Source organism: Salminus brasiliensis, chromosome 17, assembly GCF_030463535.1.
Source record: "Salminus brasiliensis chromosome 17, fSalBra1.hap2, whole genome shotgun sequence".
In the NCBI taxonomy this organism is placed as follows: domain Eukaryota; kingdom Metazoa; phylum Chordata; class Actinopteri; order Characiformes; family Bryconidae; genus Salminus; species Salminus brasiliensis.
In genome coordinates, this window is record NC_132894.1 from 9,955,001 (window position 1) to 9,971,892 (window position 16,892).

At 39.5% G+C, this 16,892-nt stretch overlaps 1 protein-coding gene across 10 annotated transcripts in view; it reads left to right on the forward strand.

Moving 5' to 3' along the window:
• Positions 1 to 1,660, forward strand: part of ptprc (protein tyrosine phosphatase receptor type C) — a 38,569-nt gene extending 36,909 nt beyond the window's left edge. For all 10 annotated transcript variants that reach the window (XM_072660499.1, XM_072660503.1, XM_072660507.1 and 7 more), the window contains one exon: positions 5 to 1,660. In XM_072660499.1, the coding sequence (XP_072516600.1) occupies positions 5 to 385 (381 nt within the window). In that variant the 3' untranslated portion in view covers positions 386 to 1,660. The remainder of the gene's footprint in view (positions 1 to 4) is intronic.
• Positions 1,661 to 16,892: the final 15,232 nt, after the last annotated feature.

Below are 16,892 nucleotides of genomic sequence, written 5' to 3' on the forward strand. Positions count from 1 at the left end.
ACAGGAGCAGTACCAGTTCCTTTACGCAGCTCTGGAAGTGGCTTTCCCTGTGCAGAACGGTGAGGTGAAGAAGGCTGCAGTCTCACCTGACACCGTGCAGGTCATCAACGAAGAGACAGCGCTAATCAGTGCTACTGCTGAAGACCAAGAGGAGGCAGCAAGCAGCCAGCCAGTCGAACAGCAGGCAGACGCTGGGGCTAGTGGGGCCAGCGGGGATATTGGGGCCAATGGGATCACTGGAATCAGCGGGGATACTGGAACCGGCGGGGATATTGGAGCCAGTGGGGATACTGGAGCCCACGGAGCTAGTGAGTCCAGCGAGCAACCAGAGAAACCCCCCAGTGAAAGTGCCACCAATGGTCCTACTGTTACTGTAGAAGTCTAGATTGTGCACATTACATCAATCCTCATCATGCACATCTATTGACAGTGGATGGTTTCAAAACAAGGGCTGTAAAATTGTGTAGGTAATAAGGAGTAATAAGGTAAAAAGGAGTTCCAGAGATTTGAATTGTTTAGAAATTAAATTGTTTGGGTGTCAGGGAGGTGTTGATAAGAACAAGATGTCCAAACTTCACTTCTCTAAACATCTGAATTACTTTTTTTTTTACATCTCAACCATTTTAATACCACAGTTTTAAAAATACTGTTAAAATGTACCTTTTAATAATTTTACACTGTATTTAAAGCATCCTGGTCATAGGAAAATCTCATAACTCATTTATTCCCTTTTATTTTTGTTGTCATTTATGCTGATGAATGGACCAATCAAAAAAAGTGATAATTGTTTTTTGGAGATACAAGGTTTTCTTAGTCTAAGAGAAAAGTTATGTAATATGGTTTGCATTGCATTTCACATATTCTACTTTAGCCTTTTAAAATTGTGTTTATATTTTTTATTGTACATTTAGTTGTCGAGAGCCAGTACACAAAAGGGGGCTTATTCAGCTATTTACAGTATAAACAAAGTAAATAAACAGCAAAACACATTTCTATCTGTTACTGTTTACAGAGTCTTAAACCTGGAGCACAGTCCCTGAATTTTAGAAAGCAACATTGTCTGCAACACTTTCAGCTTTTAGCAGAAACCTAAGGAATTGGGTGGCTGTTGTGTTTATAGTATCTTTGCATTGTTTTAGCATTGTGGGCTAAGACTTTAGACCATTTATGTGCATCTGGTTCCATCAGGCTTCATATTCCAAGTGCAAACTTGGCATATGCTCTCAGTATGAATCTGTGCTGATGTGTGTAAAGATTAACGCTGGGTTTTGATTCTGTCCTTTTTTTGTACTCTTTTAATATTGTGTGAATGTAATGTAAATTTAACGTTGGCTTATATTCACTGTAATATTTCTATTGATTTTTGTAACCAAATTTAAGTTATATAGTGCAAAATGATGGAATGTATTTTAGAGAAGAGTTCGATTACAGAGGGCAACGATTTTTGCACTACATTGTTGCCTTCAAACTGTCAAACTATTTTTTATGGGTGCGCTTCTCATTTCTGGGGCTATCTCTCAGTATAGTTATGGCTATTCAGGTTAAGCTACAGTTCTTATTAAGAACTGAATGCAGTGTTTAGTTGTATTGCTTTATATGGATTTATTTAGCTGTGTGAAAGTCAAGAGCCTGTCAAAATAAAAAACTGGATTTCAAACCAGGTCAGCGTGGTGGTGTGAGCGTACGAGTCAGGTGGGGTAGTTCCTTAAATGTAAATGGGTTTTTGGGGCATCCAGGTTTCCTATCTGTGTAGCAGGTGTGCCAAAGCAGGTCAACTCCTCTTATCTACCATAACAGCCAGTAATTCCAGGTGCAGAGCCTTATTTCACCCTGACATTCCTACCTCAAGTCAAAGATTGCTCATTTTATATTTTGTTAGATGTGTGCTTGAGGTCGTTGTCCTGTCAGATGTTTCAGCTGTATACCTGATGGTTCCTCCTTCATTATTCCACCCACTTTGTGCAATGTACCAGGTCTACTGGTAGCAAGACAAGCCCCTGAACATCTTACCACCACCATGCTTAACAGTTGGCACAATGTTATTGGGGTTGGATGCCTCACCTTTACTCTTCCAAGCACCTTTGTTTAATCTGACCAAAACATTTTCCTTAATTTTCCTTTTGTCCACTTGGTCAGCTGCAAACTTTAGTTGAGCTTGACGGTGTTGATTTTGGAGAAGGCACTTATTTCTCGGGGGCAGCCTTTCTATCCATATTTTTCATTTGTCAATAAAATCTGCATGACTGTAGACCGTGTTCCTGCAGCTTCCAGTTCATGGCAAGCCTGTGCCTTTAGTGAACCTTGGGTTGATCCTTACCACCCAAACCAGTTTCCTCTTAGCTGATGGTGACAGTTTGGGCCTTTTTTTAGTCATTGGCAAAGGGGCTGGCTACCCCTCGCAATAACTTTTGGGAATCTGTGAGTGCTAAAAATGGCTCCTAGAGACATTCCTGACTAAATCTACAATCACCCTTTTCACATCTGCTCTGAGCCCCTTGAACATTCCTACTGTACTGTGTGTTGGTCAGTCCAATCAGTGCTGTCAAACAAACCCTTTTTATGTGAGCACAGAGGAGCTACCAGCTGTAGTCAATCACGGTCACTAACAGGAAGTTAAGAGGCTTGACTATGGCAGGTTAAAAGACCTGTTCACACTTCTAGGACCCCTAAAGTTTAATCATTTAAGTGGATGATTGTATTTGTGAACCTTTATATATAATCCTCACCTTTTCTGCACTAGAAAAACAGCTCAAGGAAATCATTGAAAGTCCAATATTGCCATTTCAGTGCCTTTGTTCTTCTACTAATCTGACCAATTAGATTTACTAATCAGACTATTTGTGTAGGGTGTTTCCCAATCCTGCAATAACACAAACACACACACACACACACACACACACACACACATTTTAACCTCATGAACGGCTTAATAATGGGCTGATGAGTCCAATCAGGTGTTAACCTGTTAACCTAACTTAACAACAAAATCATGTGTGTTCTTTGTTCTGGTGCTCAGTAGAGGGCGCTGTGTATCCTCTTACTGCCTCAAATGAGCCTTCTGAATAGCTTCCTTAATTGTAATCGAATTGTGTACATCTGATAACTTTTAAAAAAGACTGAAAATACATAATCACTGAAGAGATTGAAGAGAGGTTGTATTCTATTTTCTATTTATTCTCTAAGTACATATTTAGTTTATTGTATCAATCATATGTTCATCCCTGAAAACTAAAATAAAAGGAAAACAAGGGGGAAATTATAGCACAAAACATTGGAGTGACCCAATGCAAGTGCAATACACTTAACATCCATTAGATGGCATCCAAGGCCAAGAGAGAGCACCCAAACAACTTCCCCAAAACAATCAATATCTAAACTCTGCACTTCCTGATGATGATGATAAGCTCATTAAGTGTGAGACTGGTGTGTAAATAAATGATTTAAGTCCAAATAGAAGTAATTCTGGGAAAAAATGAGTTTTGTTTTTCTTATTAGAGCCATCCACCACAATCACCCATGTACTCCTGTACCTCATGCCTCAGTCCCATCAGCACATGTGGTCTCCAGACTCTGAAGGGCTTCTCAAAAGCTGCTTTTAGAAAACACAATTTTGTTTGTTATCTAAAGGATTTTTTAAAGCCATCTTTATAGCATTGCTTTCTGACCCTGAAGGAAATATCTCACTACCACGTCTTCTGGACTAAGCTTAGGCCTCACTTATGTTCCATAAGCATGAAGTAAAATGTCAAAGTTAATAACTTGTAATACAGTCTCACCATCGATCATCTTAATAAAGCTGCGTATTAAAATGGTCATTTAACTTTGATTTATTTTAAAAAGAAGAGTTTACAATTTTGTAAGTATGTAGTGATGACTCCCATGTCTGCTCCAGTGCTGTAATAATAATAATAATAATAATAATAATAATAATAATGACATACCTATTACACACATAATATTACATCAACAGCAGATTACATTTACTATATTTTTTACATTTTACACATTTAAAGGGGACTTACACTATTTTTCCAAAATTCCTGTATTATGAAACCCTTAAGATGCCAGTCATTCAGAGTGGCTTGGTGTGAAACACTCCATCCTGGAGAAACAGATTACGAATCGTGCACAGACAGTGGTGGTGATGGGATCCAAACTGGAGAAAGCACCTATCTGATATTGGCTCCCTTATAGAAACTGATGAGACAGTAAACCTCCCTTAAAATGTTCCATATGGTGGAGTAGTACACGCTGGATGTTGTAAGGCTAAATAGTCCCTAAAGTCAACCATGTTTACTTATTTTCTGAGGTTTGCCACAATTCTATTATTATCAACATTACAAATAAAAACTTTTGGCCGACGTTCACTGGCTAATTTGGATATCATACTAAATGGATATTTTTACACTGTTGATAACATTTGCAGGCCCTCAGTGACATTCATCTTTAGTTGTTTAGAAATTCATTCAAATCTCTAGACTCGCTGTGAGTTTTCTTATTAAAAAAATAACTCTATATGCTGACCGGCCACTTTATTAAAACCCCCTCCTTGTTTCTACACTCATTGTCCAATACATCAGCTCCACTGAACATATAGCAGTGCTTTGTAGTTCTATAATTTCAGACTGTAAAGCTTATTTTGAAATGAAAACTAGAGCATTTACAAAAGCGGTTCCTCAAGGGTTCTTGAGCAAAGGCAGTGGCTTTATATACAATGATTGACAACTCAAAGGACCACTTGAACATCTATTAAGAATGGAGATTAGTATGATTGTTCTTCTCTGCGACAGGTTCTTTCAATATTTAAAAAAAAAAAGATATTGTTATACACACTGACCGGCCACTTCATTAAAACCACCTAATTGTTTCTACACTGACTGTCCACAATATCAGCTTTTATAGTTCTATATTTATAGACTGTAGGCCATCTGTTCCTCTGCATACTTTGTTAGCCTCCTTAACCCTGTTCTTTAATGGTCAGGAATCCACAGGACTGACCACCATAGAGCAGCTATTATTTGGGTGAGCATCATTCCTAGCACTACAGTGAAGACAGTGACATGGCGGTGGTGGTGGTGGTGGTTACTATGTGTTACGCTGGTACGAATAGATTAGACACAGATGGTAGGTAGTATATGCTCGAGGTCCAAAAGCCAGTGCTTCTCAAAGCAGACCTCAGGGACCCCCAGATCTAATCCAACACACACACATTCAGATACTGCTTATAGCAATAAACAATCCCAGTAGTCCATGATTGTGACCCCAGGTTCTTTTTACCACAATGTGAAGAAATTTGAGGGAGGAGGGTGTAGTTCCACACAGATTTATTTTACAGCAAATCACCATGAATGATTTCCTTACATGTTATTAAGAGAATTTCTTCTACATTTTTGAGAAATTGGTGGAACTCCTATTTAAAACAAATCTAGAGATAAATAAATATTTATATATGTGTATATATATGTGTATATATATATATATATATATATATATATATATATATATATCATATAGCCTTTTTTCTCAGGCTGGTATTTCATTGTACTTCACTGCAGTACTGTACATCACATGCTGAAACTGAGGGAATTTCCCCTTTAATAAATCGTTACTGTGGATAGTGTAGAAGTGCATTTGCATTCAGCTGCCACACGTAACTCCACCCCAGCATACAATTATCATATCATCTTTCTCTGCAACCTTTTGTGTCAAATAAAGGCTTTCCTATGAAGCCGCAGTGGGTGTGGCACATTTTTACACGTTTATAGCTCCACAAGCACATAAATAAGCACTATTACACAGCTACACGCAGCAGAGGTCCATGTATGCCTTACCCTATATAATACATAATACATATGTGGCATGGCTTCTCCACAGTGCCTCTATGTAATTAGGGTTAGTGCTTTGGGAGGGGTTTGCTTAGCCATTACTGAGCACCTCCAGCTCAGAGCTAACTTTAGCAACTGAGAATCTGGGCTTGTATCATTTTTTTGGTGCAAGTCAGCTCTTGGATTGCGCTAAATGTAGCTCTGTATATCTATATTAACTCTCAGGCCTTTACTTTTACAGGAAAAGTTCTGTATAAGCAGTTGTGTACTTACAGCTGCATATATCCAATGTGCTAAGGAATAGTACTGTCTTGGCCACCCAGGGGGCTTGTGTGTTCAGATTCTGGTGGTCAGTGGGGTCTGTTCCAATTAGGATTGTAATGATTTATTGATTAAAGTTAATTATACTTGATTACCCAATAAAATCATTGATTTTAGTAATGTGAATTGTAATAAGGCTGCTGGTCTCTTACAGTATCAAAGAGGCTGATGGACACACCTTTTGATGTGTAATGGTTTTGTCTTTTTAGAGAGCTCATATCACAGAAAGCTGTGATGTCATAAAAAACAAGGATATTCACAAAAGTGTTTCCTCAAGGGTTCATGAGCAAATACAATGCCTTTATATACAGAGGGACAACTCAAAGGACCACTTAAGCATCCATGACAAGATGAGATCTGTAGGATTGTTCTCTGTGAAAGGTTCTTTAATTGAAAAGTTAAAAATTAATAGCACTAAAAAGGACTTCTACTGCTACACAGAACCCTTTTGGTAAGACTGTATATCTGCCAAAGCTACAGCAGGTTGGTCCCACCTATGTCTTCAGGAAATTGTAAGGTGTGTTTCAGCCTGAACCGTTTTTAAACACTAAACAGAGATCATTTCCACATATCAATCAATTAAACTTCTGGAGAATAAACTGGTGAATACACAGAACAGGATCTGCTAAACTGATTATATGACTAATTAATATGTTGTGTGTCATGTGTGCTGAGCTGTGGTACACTTCCTGATACCACAGTAAATCTTCAGAACAAAATAAATTCTGAATAAAATCACTGTACTCAGTACGGGAGAATATCTGAATAGCAGTTTTTCAGAATCCATCACTAAATATTATATCACTGTAAACTGTATCATTGTAATATTGTAAATTGTCTTCATAAATTGTGATTTAATACATATATTATGAAGTAAATAATAATACAAATGACAATGCTACTACTACTACTAGTAATAATGCTATTTTTAATTGTTCTTCTTCTTCTTCTTCTTCTTATTATTATTATTAATAATAATAATAATAATAATACACCTTTTTCAAGGGTTCTTTAGAAAAGGCATTTTAAAAAACCATCACAACTCAAAGAACCATGTGAATGCTGGTTAAATGGTTATTTTATGTCATTGTTGTTTAAAGACTATATGTAATTTGAAAGGGTTTCTCAGTTCTGTCTAGAACCATTTTGGTTAACGGTATAGAAAGCCTGAAAACACATTTTAAACAGCATGTCCTCAAAACCCTTCCCCAAAGTCTGCATCGTTTTTTAAAAGCTCCTCCCACTACCTTTAGACTATATCATCAGACCTTCTTAGTGTGGCTGGAATGTCCCTTTGACTTTATGAACTCTGCTGGCAGGTCCAGATTTGGCTTCTTCAGTTGAATAACTGGATTTACTGAACAGGAATGCTAGGATGGAAAGAGTTAAAGTGTCAAGCTAAAGTGCCATCTGATATCTTGATGTGAGCTATAATAGGAAAGTATTGTGATATATCCATTTATCAGTTTCGACTAGAAGTCACCACCTTTTTCATGTGTTAACATGAAACCACACAGATCCGAAACCCCCTGCCTCCACAGAGACGCTGTGTGGTCAGAGACTAGAGAGAGAGAGAGAGAGAAAGGGAGAGAGAGAGCAGGGCAGGGCAGTCTCAGGTGAAGTATGATAGAGATTTATACACTACAGTTAGCAACGCATGGCAACTGATGGCAGAGCAGACAGGCTAGCTTGGATTTACACACACATACACACACACACACACACACAAACACACACACACACACACACACATATATATATATATATATATATATATATATCAAAATGACACATTCCTGTGGGTCCTGCACTGAGGGCCTGAGGACTGCAGTGGCATACTATAGCCAGTTGCCTCTTTTCACCGTGCAGGCTTTAAATGGCCTTAATAGAAATTTCCTCCAAAAGGCCACGACGCCCTGTTTTCACTCACAGAGAAAGTACGAGCCGGCCTGCTGTCATTTCGCGTCTCTCGCAAAATGAGTAACGTCTCACGTGACTCACTGTGGCGGCCCAGACGGAGCATTATCATGCTAAGAGGGGGCTTTTTTCTGCCCCCCCACACAAAGAGATTACATATCTTATACAAAAGATGTCTTCAGCTGGGACAAAAACCCACACAGTGCAGGGCTCAGGCTCCGTGCCCTCATACAGTCATGTTTTGTCTGTATTGCTTCACACAGCTGGCCAATCTGCATCTCTCTAGCTTCTCTCACTCTCTCTTTCCCTTCCTCTCCCTCTGACCCACTCTCAGTTTCTCTTTTATAAACACACACACACACACATCCTGCATTCTGGTCAGTTATAAAGCGGTAGATTATTTGGAATCTGGCTTGGTGAAGTACAAGCATGGCCTGAAGCCTATAGCTTTCAAGAGAATTAGCGGCTGTATTGATTGTACATACATTAACTGCTTGTGTTGCTTGTGTTAACCTCTATTCATTAGCGCTGGATAAAAAGAACTACTGCCTCTCCGTTCGTCTACGCTGCACATCATGTAGTCTCTTCCAATAGTCTGAGGTGGGAATACTTTAGTGTAGGGGTTGTTACATCTGTGGAATACTGACGCAGAGCAGGTCCTAAAACTACTGAAGTTGCCCACAGCACTGCAGTGGAACTGTATCCAGCATCTATCAGCACAAAAACTGAATGCTCAGTTTGATGCACCCCTTGGTCTAAAATAAAATGCTAAACCTCAAATGTCAAAGGTGTGATGAACTGCACAACAGCAGGGTAACAGCATGAAACCAAACATCAAAAGGAAATTAGCAACTAAATGTTGGCGACGAGTATCCAGTCCTTCAGTATGCTCGCAAATGTACTCAGGTACAAGCAGAAGTGTTAGCACTGACAATTTTTAGGTATGTTTATGTGGCCTGGCCCATAATCCAGTAAACATACTTCAGTGAATTAATGACCAAGTAAAAATTGAGCAAAAGTGCAAAAGTGCATCTCAAAAAACTATAAGTAACTTACTGAGTAACTTCAGATACTGCAGTGAAACCTCTTAGCACATCCAGCATCTATCAGCACAGGAGCTGAAGTTCAGCAGACTCTTCTCTTCCCTTTTTGATGCACTCTTGGTCTAAAATAAAACCTAAACCTCAAATGTCAGAGGTGTGATGAACTGTGAAGCTGAACCAGCACAGTCACCAGCCTAACAGCACAGAATGCAATGCAATACACTTTAATTCACCAAGCTACAATTCATTTATAAAGGAAATTTAAACAAAGGACTTTGAGGTTAAAACAGTGGTATAGCTTCCATAGTACCTCTTTTCTCTTCACACAGCTGAGCAAGGTAGCCTCCTTGCTAAACTTGAATGTTCACACATGTAAGACTTAAATGCATCCTCATCATTAGATATGCAATACAGAAGCACAGGCTGCTTATTAAATGCTTTTGCTTTTGTTTTTTGTTTTTTACCAAAACTGAACAATTCTACATAGTTGTACACCACCAGCTACAGAATGATATTACATATACCAAATGCACATGCTTTCTAACAGCTATTATATGCTACTAATACTATTCAACAGCACCCATATACATTACTTGCATGTATGCTACATATAGGTCCGATTGAGCTATAAGAATGCTGGTTTTAATCGACAGGCAGAGCTGTGGAGTGATTGTGAACTTAGACTGAGGGCTGTAATCAAGTCCATGGTTACGTGACTAACAAATACAACAATTTCCTCACAAATGTAGTGAAGTCACCAGAGGCGGCCTAGACCATACTTTAGTGAAAGTACTGTAACTTCAGTGAAATAATGACTGAAGTGGAGGTAAAACTTGCAGAAAAGTGGAAAAATAGCAGCTTAAAACTGAGTAATGCATAACACTTTACTCACAAACGTCCTTGAGTAGAAACAGAAGTGTTAGCATTTCAAAATACAGTGAAATAATAACTGAAGCTGAGTAAGACTTGAGAAAAGTGCTAAATATAGCAGCTCAAAAATATCCAAGCACCATATTAAAGCAACACTATGGAAAATTGGCATTTCTTGCTCCTAAGCCAGAAAAAACAGAGTTGGGAAGTGTACTTCTCACTTTGAGATCCCACTAAAGGACACACTTTTCTGGATGAGCTTAGAGATATAGAAATGTCACTGAAAGTGAAAGAAGTATGTGGACTGACATAGTCGAATAATATTACCGAATGTTGCACAAAAATGACTGGGGTGCACAGTGAACTAGGCCCTCCATACTTCATGGCAATGATCAAAACCTGATCGGTACCAAGAGCCCTTGAAGCTTCAAGTACGGCTCGGCTTGACCTGCCATCCTTTAAGATCTACGGAAGACAAGCATCCAGACTTTTTCCTGTCCTGGCACTGGGTCCACTGGGTGTTTGAATGGCGATGCTTGCTGTCCTGTGAGCGTTACTTTGCCTGCTTCTCCAAAGTTACATAGTGCAGTGTGTGAGCAGCGTGCCAAGCCTGTAGTAGTTACAGCAGCTAGGCTTTTGTCTCTATTAAAAGGGCCAAGAAGCTTCAACATCACAAAACTGTTATTTTTAAGGTAAAAATGTTGCATAGTGTTGCTTTAAGTAACTTACTGAGTAACCTCTAAAGCTGAAGTGAAACCTCTTAGCCCATCTAGCATCTCATTCATTTCTTCTGAAATCAGGGTAATCAAGGGTGTTAAAAAGAGTTTATCCTGCTTTTGTTGGAGTAACTGTCTCTACTGTCCAGGGACAGCTTTCTACTGGATGTTGGAGCAGTTTTGTAAGGATTTGGTTGCATTTAGCGACAAGAGTGTTAGTGAGGTCAGACTGTTAGGTCATCACCACCCCACTTCATTTCCAACTCCACAATTCCTCCCAAAAGTACTAGATTGTGCACCAACCATCATCACAGTTCCACTGCTCCACAGCGCAGTGCTGGTGGGGTATTGGGCCCTTGAGCCCATGCCTGGCATTAGGCACGGTGCCAATAGGTTCATGTTTATCTCCTCCAGAAAGTCTCCTCCAGAAAGTCCTTTTCTATTGGACTCAGCTTAAAGTAGCTGAATGCATTCATTAGAAGGGTTGTCCACAAATGTTTGGACATGTAGTGAATGATTGACTAAACTAGTTACTACCCACCCCTGTTCATATTAGACAAGCATAATGCGGAGCTCCACCACAGGCATTCAGAGTGACCTTCTGACACCACTCACTGCACGCCCACATGGTAAGTATTAAAGTACTATGTGTCTTATTCATGTTGAAAATTAGGCCAAAGTGAATCAGCACAGATATGAAAGTGTTACAAATGATCCGGCAGCGCAGAAACGCCACATGGAGGAAAGAAAAAAGATTTATTTTCTTAATCAAAAGCACCATAGTTCTTCCACACAATGGCTTTCTGATTCAGCTGCAGTGAATGGTACATGGTACTAGACTAATTCATGATTGTATGTATGGTGAATGGGTGTGCCTGGCAGGCTGACTGTCCTAAATAACTGTGACGCTCTATTGCACGCCTCATTGTTGCGCGATAACACAGCACCGGGACAACCGCCGCCTCCACCCCCTAACACACCAATCAGATTCCACCTAGCCAGAATATAATTCCCCATGTAGGGTCCATTTATGAGGCATTATGGGAGCACTTTAAAATCTCATTAGACGGTACAGCTGCACTTCGATACTGCATGCTGATTTTAGCATTTTTATTAATTCTGCTGGGTACCACGCAGTCCCCCTCCCCTCCCTTCCCCTGCACCGTGAGACGAGCCTCATTCTGGTCGTTTTAATGGAGCTAATTCTAAACTGAGTCAAAAGCTTAGATGCTTGCAGATTGCATAATGCACCCTACAACAGAGCGAGCTAACACACATACGAAGGGCATTTTGCAATACAAGAAGACACATCCAAGCAAGCACATTAAAATAAGCCATTCTGTGACTGTTAAACATTTAGACGTCACATTTATTTTTTCTCATTGAGCCAAAGCTGAGTGTTTAACAGAATGGGAATTTAATATAAAAATGTATATATATATATATATATATATATATATATATATATATATATATATATATATATATAAACCTTAATTCAATCTTGTGGTGCTGTGTCTATTTGTAAGAGACATTAATTTACATTAATTTATTAATTAACAGTATCAGAACTGTAGGGGAGTTTGTCCAGATGTTTATATACCTCTGATGTCTTTGGCCAGCTGTTACTCTAAATAAATAAATAATCAAAAAAGAAGGGCATCCTAAAGAAAAAACAGTATATTGAAAATAGTAATGAATACTTATCATACAGTAGTGAAGAGTGCTGGGTTGTTGATCACAGGGTTGTGAGTTTAATACTCAGGTCCACTAAGCTGCCACTGTTGGGCCTTTGAGCAAGGCCCTTATCCTGCAGCTGGGATATGTTTGTTGCACTGTACCCAAATAATCACAATAAAAGAACTTCATATAAATACAAACTTTCTATCTCCAAAACAGCAACACGAAAAGCTAACACACTTTCATTTTGGACTATTTCTATTGGTGGTATCAGGAGAGGGAATGATGAAATGTTCACACAATATTAGGAGTGACTGAAGCTGTTTAATCACATCAAAAAATGACAAAAATGGACATAGGTTTTGTTCCAACAGCGACAGGCATAATTATGCACATATTAATGAAGCAATCAAGCACATGTAAGCCTGTATTCATTAGGCTTCTCAGAGTAGGAGTAATCTAGGATCAGACTCCTCACTTATGTTTGATGATTTTACTGACAGAAACAGATCCTAGATCAGCTCTCCTAATCATCTTAAATGCTAATTAACAACAGCAGGTATTACCAGCCGAGCAGCGGTGGGCGTGGAGGACATTTAAGAGGTAAATACTTTCTTGATTTTACATTTCTTAGTGGGTTGTGTTGAAACCTACAGGTGGAAAAATGTAAAAACTGTACTTAAGGGAAAATATGAGCAATGCGATTAATTATATTTAGTATAAAGTACAAAGTATAGAGTAAAAAATACACTTCACTGAAAATCAAGGTGAACATTTAATAACACTCAAGTATCTAAAACAAGGGGGCTCCCAAGTGGCGCTGTGCCAAAGCATTGGTCTTAACATCTAGATACTGCTTGTTTGATGGATGTTGCAGTCATCCAATGCCGAGGTCCCAAATAGTCTCAGAGACCCCATACTCTTTACATGGATACGGTAGCCCTTCCCTTTCCCCATCACTTAGCGCAATGCTAGTGCTCATCTCCAAGTATGTTTAGCTGTTAAACAACAGTTTGAAAAGACATCATGGCTATGTTCACACAACAGGTGAAGTCAAGTCAAGTCAAGTCAAGTGGGTTTATTGTCATTTCAACTACATACAGAGTACACAGTGAAACGAAACAACGTTCCTCCAGGACCATGGTGCAACATAGACAGTGCATACAAGACACAAGTGCAACACAAACAAACAAGTGCGGACAGACAACACAACACAGTACAGACAGAGAATAATAAATAATGACGGTAGTGGACGAAGTGGCCCAAATCAGATGTTTTCATGCAGCCCTTTTTTCAATCCATATTTTGTCAAACATTTCCCCTTTTTCTTTTAATTTGGTTAATTTGGTGCTGCAAATTAACCCTAACCATTCATAACTCTCCCTAGCACTAGCAATGCTCCCGACCAATAAGAACTTAACTCTGATACATGTAAAACCAGCCACCGCCTTTTAATCGAACTGCCGCTGATGCTCAGCTGAAAGCACAGCCAATTTTGCTCTCTCAGACTCCGGCCGCTGATGGCGAAGCCGCGTGGCTGTCAAGGAGTTCCAGATTCAAATCTACTCCACCTCTTCCCAAAAATTTTATATTAATAAAAACTATGCAAAACCAACAGGTCTAATTATTACCCACAGCGAAGAAATCTTGTATGCGTTTTGTGCTATACTTTACGCTGTAGCTGTAGCGTGGGTAGCAGTCGTACAGTACATTCTCTGTACAGTATGTACAGTGCATAGTGCAGACCTACTGAGTGTAATTACAGCTAACGTGTCAGGAAAGAAGTCTGCTGGTGAGACGTCCGTCGGAGGGGGAGGTAAGCACACAGGGACACTTTGTTCACACCTGATATTTTTGGAACTCTCTTGTTCCAGCTTGCGGAGGGAAAAAAGAGAAGAAGAAGAGGAAGAAAAAAACTGTCAATGTTTATGTGGAAACCTCGTTGTGGAAATTCGCCCGTCGTTCGAAGCAAGCGTGAGTGAAGAATGTGGCGGCGGGTATTTTTAAACCCCAGAGAAACCTCAAGGCCTGTACTTAGAGGGGGTCATGCGAGGCAAGATGGAGGCGCGCCATCTGAAAACTCCCTCCCACACAGATGGGCCTTCTGCAGTCCCACTCTGAGGCCCAACGACACGCCACTATCTGTCCGTGTATCAGGGCTCAGAGTATCTGTGTCTGTAAGTTTGCACCTGGATCAGGACACAGTAAATGTGGTTTACCTGTAGATCAGCACATTTTTGTGTGTTTGTTTGTTTGTGTATATGTTAAATTGAGATTCCCATAAAGGTCTTCTTGCCAAAGAACTATGAGGAAAACAATGAGCATCCTGAAAGTTTTGTATAAGCTCTAGATATATTCTTATAAAGTCTTATATTCTTATGCAAACAAGAACTACTTTCTAATGTGGACAAGAAAGCCAAACTTGGGAAAGCTTCAGGATTTCAATTTCAGGCTCCAAAAAGACCCTGACAGGAATGTGGTGTCCTACTCATAGGGAATGTTCTGCGTAAGCTACATGGAGCAGGGAAGTGACAGGGCCGCCTATTCATATCTGTTTTCCTATCTGTTTAGCGGGCATTATCTGTTCCTTCTGAATAATGTATTCATGTTCAGTTGCAACCCCCCACCCCCCCACGCTTGACCTCTTTACATCATGCTTAGTTCTCAGTGGGCTTTGACAACGGCCTCCTGTCCAACCTCTGCTGAAGGCACCAATAAACAAGCACGGTTGATCTATGCCAGTGGTCGACAAGCACACACATCCAGGCAGTTTGGTGTTGTTCACATATCATTGCTGTCATGCAAGATACATGCTTGTAGCTCTAGTTTTTCCTTCTCCTGTAAAGCTGCCATTTTGGAGAAACAAGGTTTTTACATGACACTGACAATATACTTGCCATGCATGGAATATTAGACAGAAATAAAGAAAATCTATATATAAAAAAGATAAATTAATTATAATGAATCATTATTGTTGTTTTCATTAACAATAATGTAAAGTAATTTATTAATTCTGTCATTTCATCAAAGGAATATTCATGCTTCTTGTGGATACACTGATGCTTATGCTTTTATTTGGAAATTAAGAGTTTAAGACTGGAAATAGAAATGGTCCAATAAAGTTTTTTTCTCTCTTTAATGTTTATTTACAGCCAAACTAGCTCTTCCACCAGGTCTTCAGGAGCTTAACTGAACTGGTTTAACGTGTCCAGATTAACCTCAACATAATAAGAACTGACAGTGGAATCAGCCAATCATGCTTTCACTTCCAGTGTGGCCAACAGCTATTGCTGTTTTGCTTGTTTTCATTTTCACAGTTACAACCTCTAATGCATGTCATTCAGCACTTGCTATGACAAAGCAACACACAACTTTATGTAGGGAGCCTTGATGCTGAAGTGTTTGTATTGGCTAGCATTTTATATGTTGTGTATATATTATGTAATATATTCATGTTATATTTACAGTAGCATTAACTAATACTTGAAAGCACTATATGCTAATAAAACACTGATTATGTCTAAAAAAATGACGCTAGCTAAAACAAGTAGGCTATGACAAACTAGGTCTATCAGATCAGATAATGACTAAAAAAAGCCCTTTATCTGCGAAGTTGAGGTTAAAGTCTTTGTGAAAACTTTATATGGAGCACTGATCTAAGCAATAAGAGACTGGGTCACACTGTTGGTTCCTCAACATTTGGAAATGGTTATGATGGGAACATGTGATAACACTTTTTTTTCTTCTTCTTTTTCTGAGGACGTGCCACAGCGGTTAGATTTTAATGGCCTTGGAGGCTCACACGTGTGCAATGGCAGTGAGTCTCAGTGTGAAGAGATGTTCACTGATAGGAGCTGTGGTGAGAGACGCATGCAGTATATTGGAGCAGACATTTCCCTGTTCTCACTGTGCCGCATAAAATCACTCGTGCTCATTCGCAGGCATGAAGGAGGCTGATGAAGAGATACGCTGGTGGGGAGCGACAGTGCGGATGGAAAAGAGTGCCACACCGCAGCTTTCGCACTACGCCCTCTGTAAGCTTTATGAAATCGTTCTAGAGGACTGAACCATCCAGCAAAAGATCAGAATACCTGAGAAATGAGAAATCTTCTCAAAGTGAAGATTAACAATTAACCCTTCCCATAATTCTAACATACGGATGTATTTGGGACAACACTGTGTGTTAGCATATCACAGTAGGCTATTTGATGTCATGCTAACTTGGATTTCAGATTATTTGCAGTAGCCTAGGTCTTCTTACCACAGTTGGTCAGTCATTATACTGCTGAGCAATAACGCATGCTTCTTTACCATCCATAGGAAGTGACCTAATTTACATGCAAAAATGCATCCATATGTGAGCAAAATGCCAGTGCGTTTCAACTGGCATGTGATTTCCATAAATTAATGAGCACTGACCTGTAACGCCAGCACGTGAACCGCACCAGGGCATGGCATGATGGTCTTTAACACATGTAATTTCTGACATGCTAACTGAAAACGAGGCGAAATGCACGCAA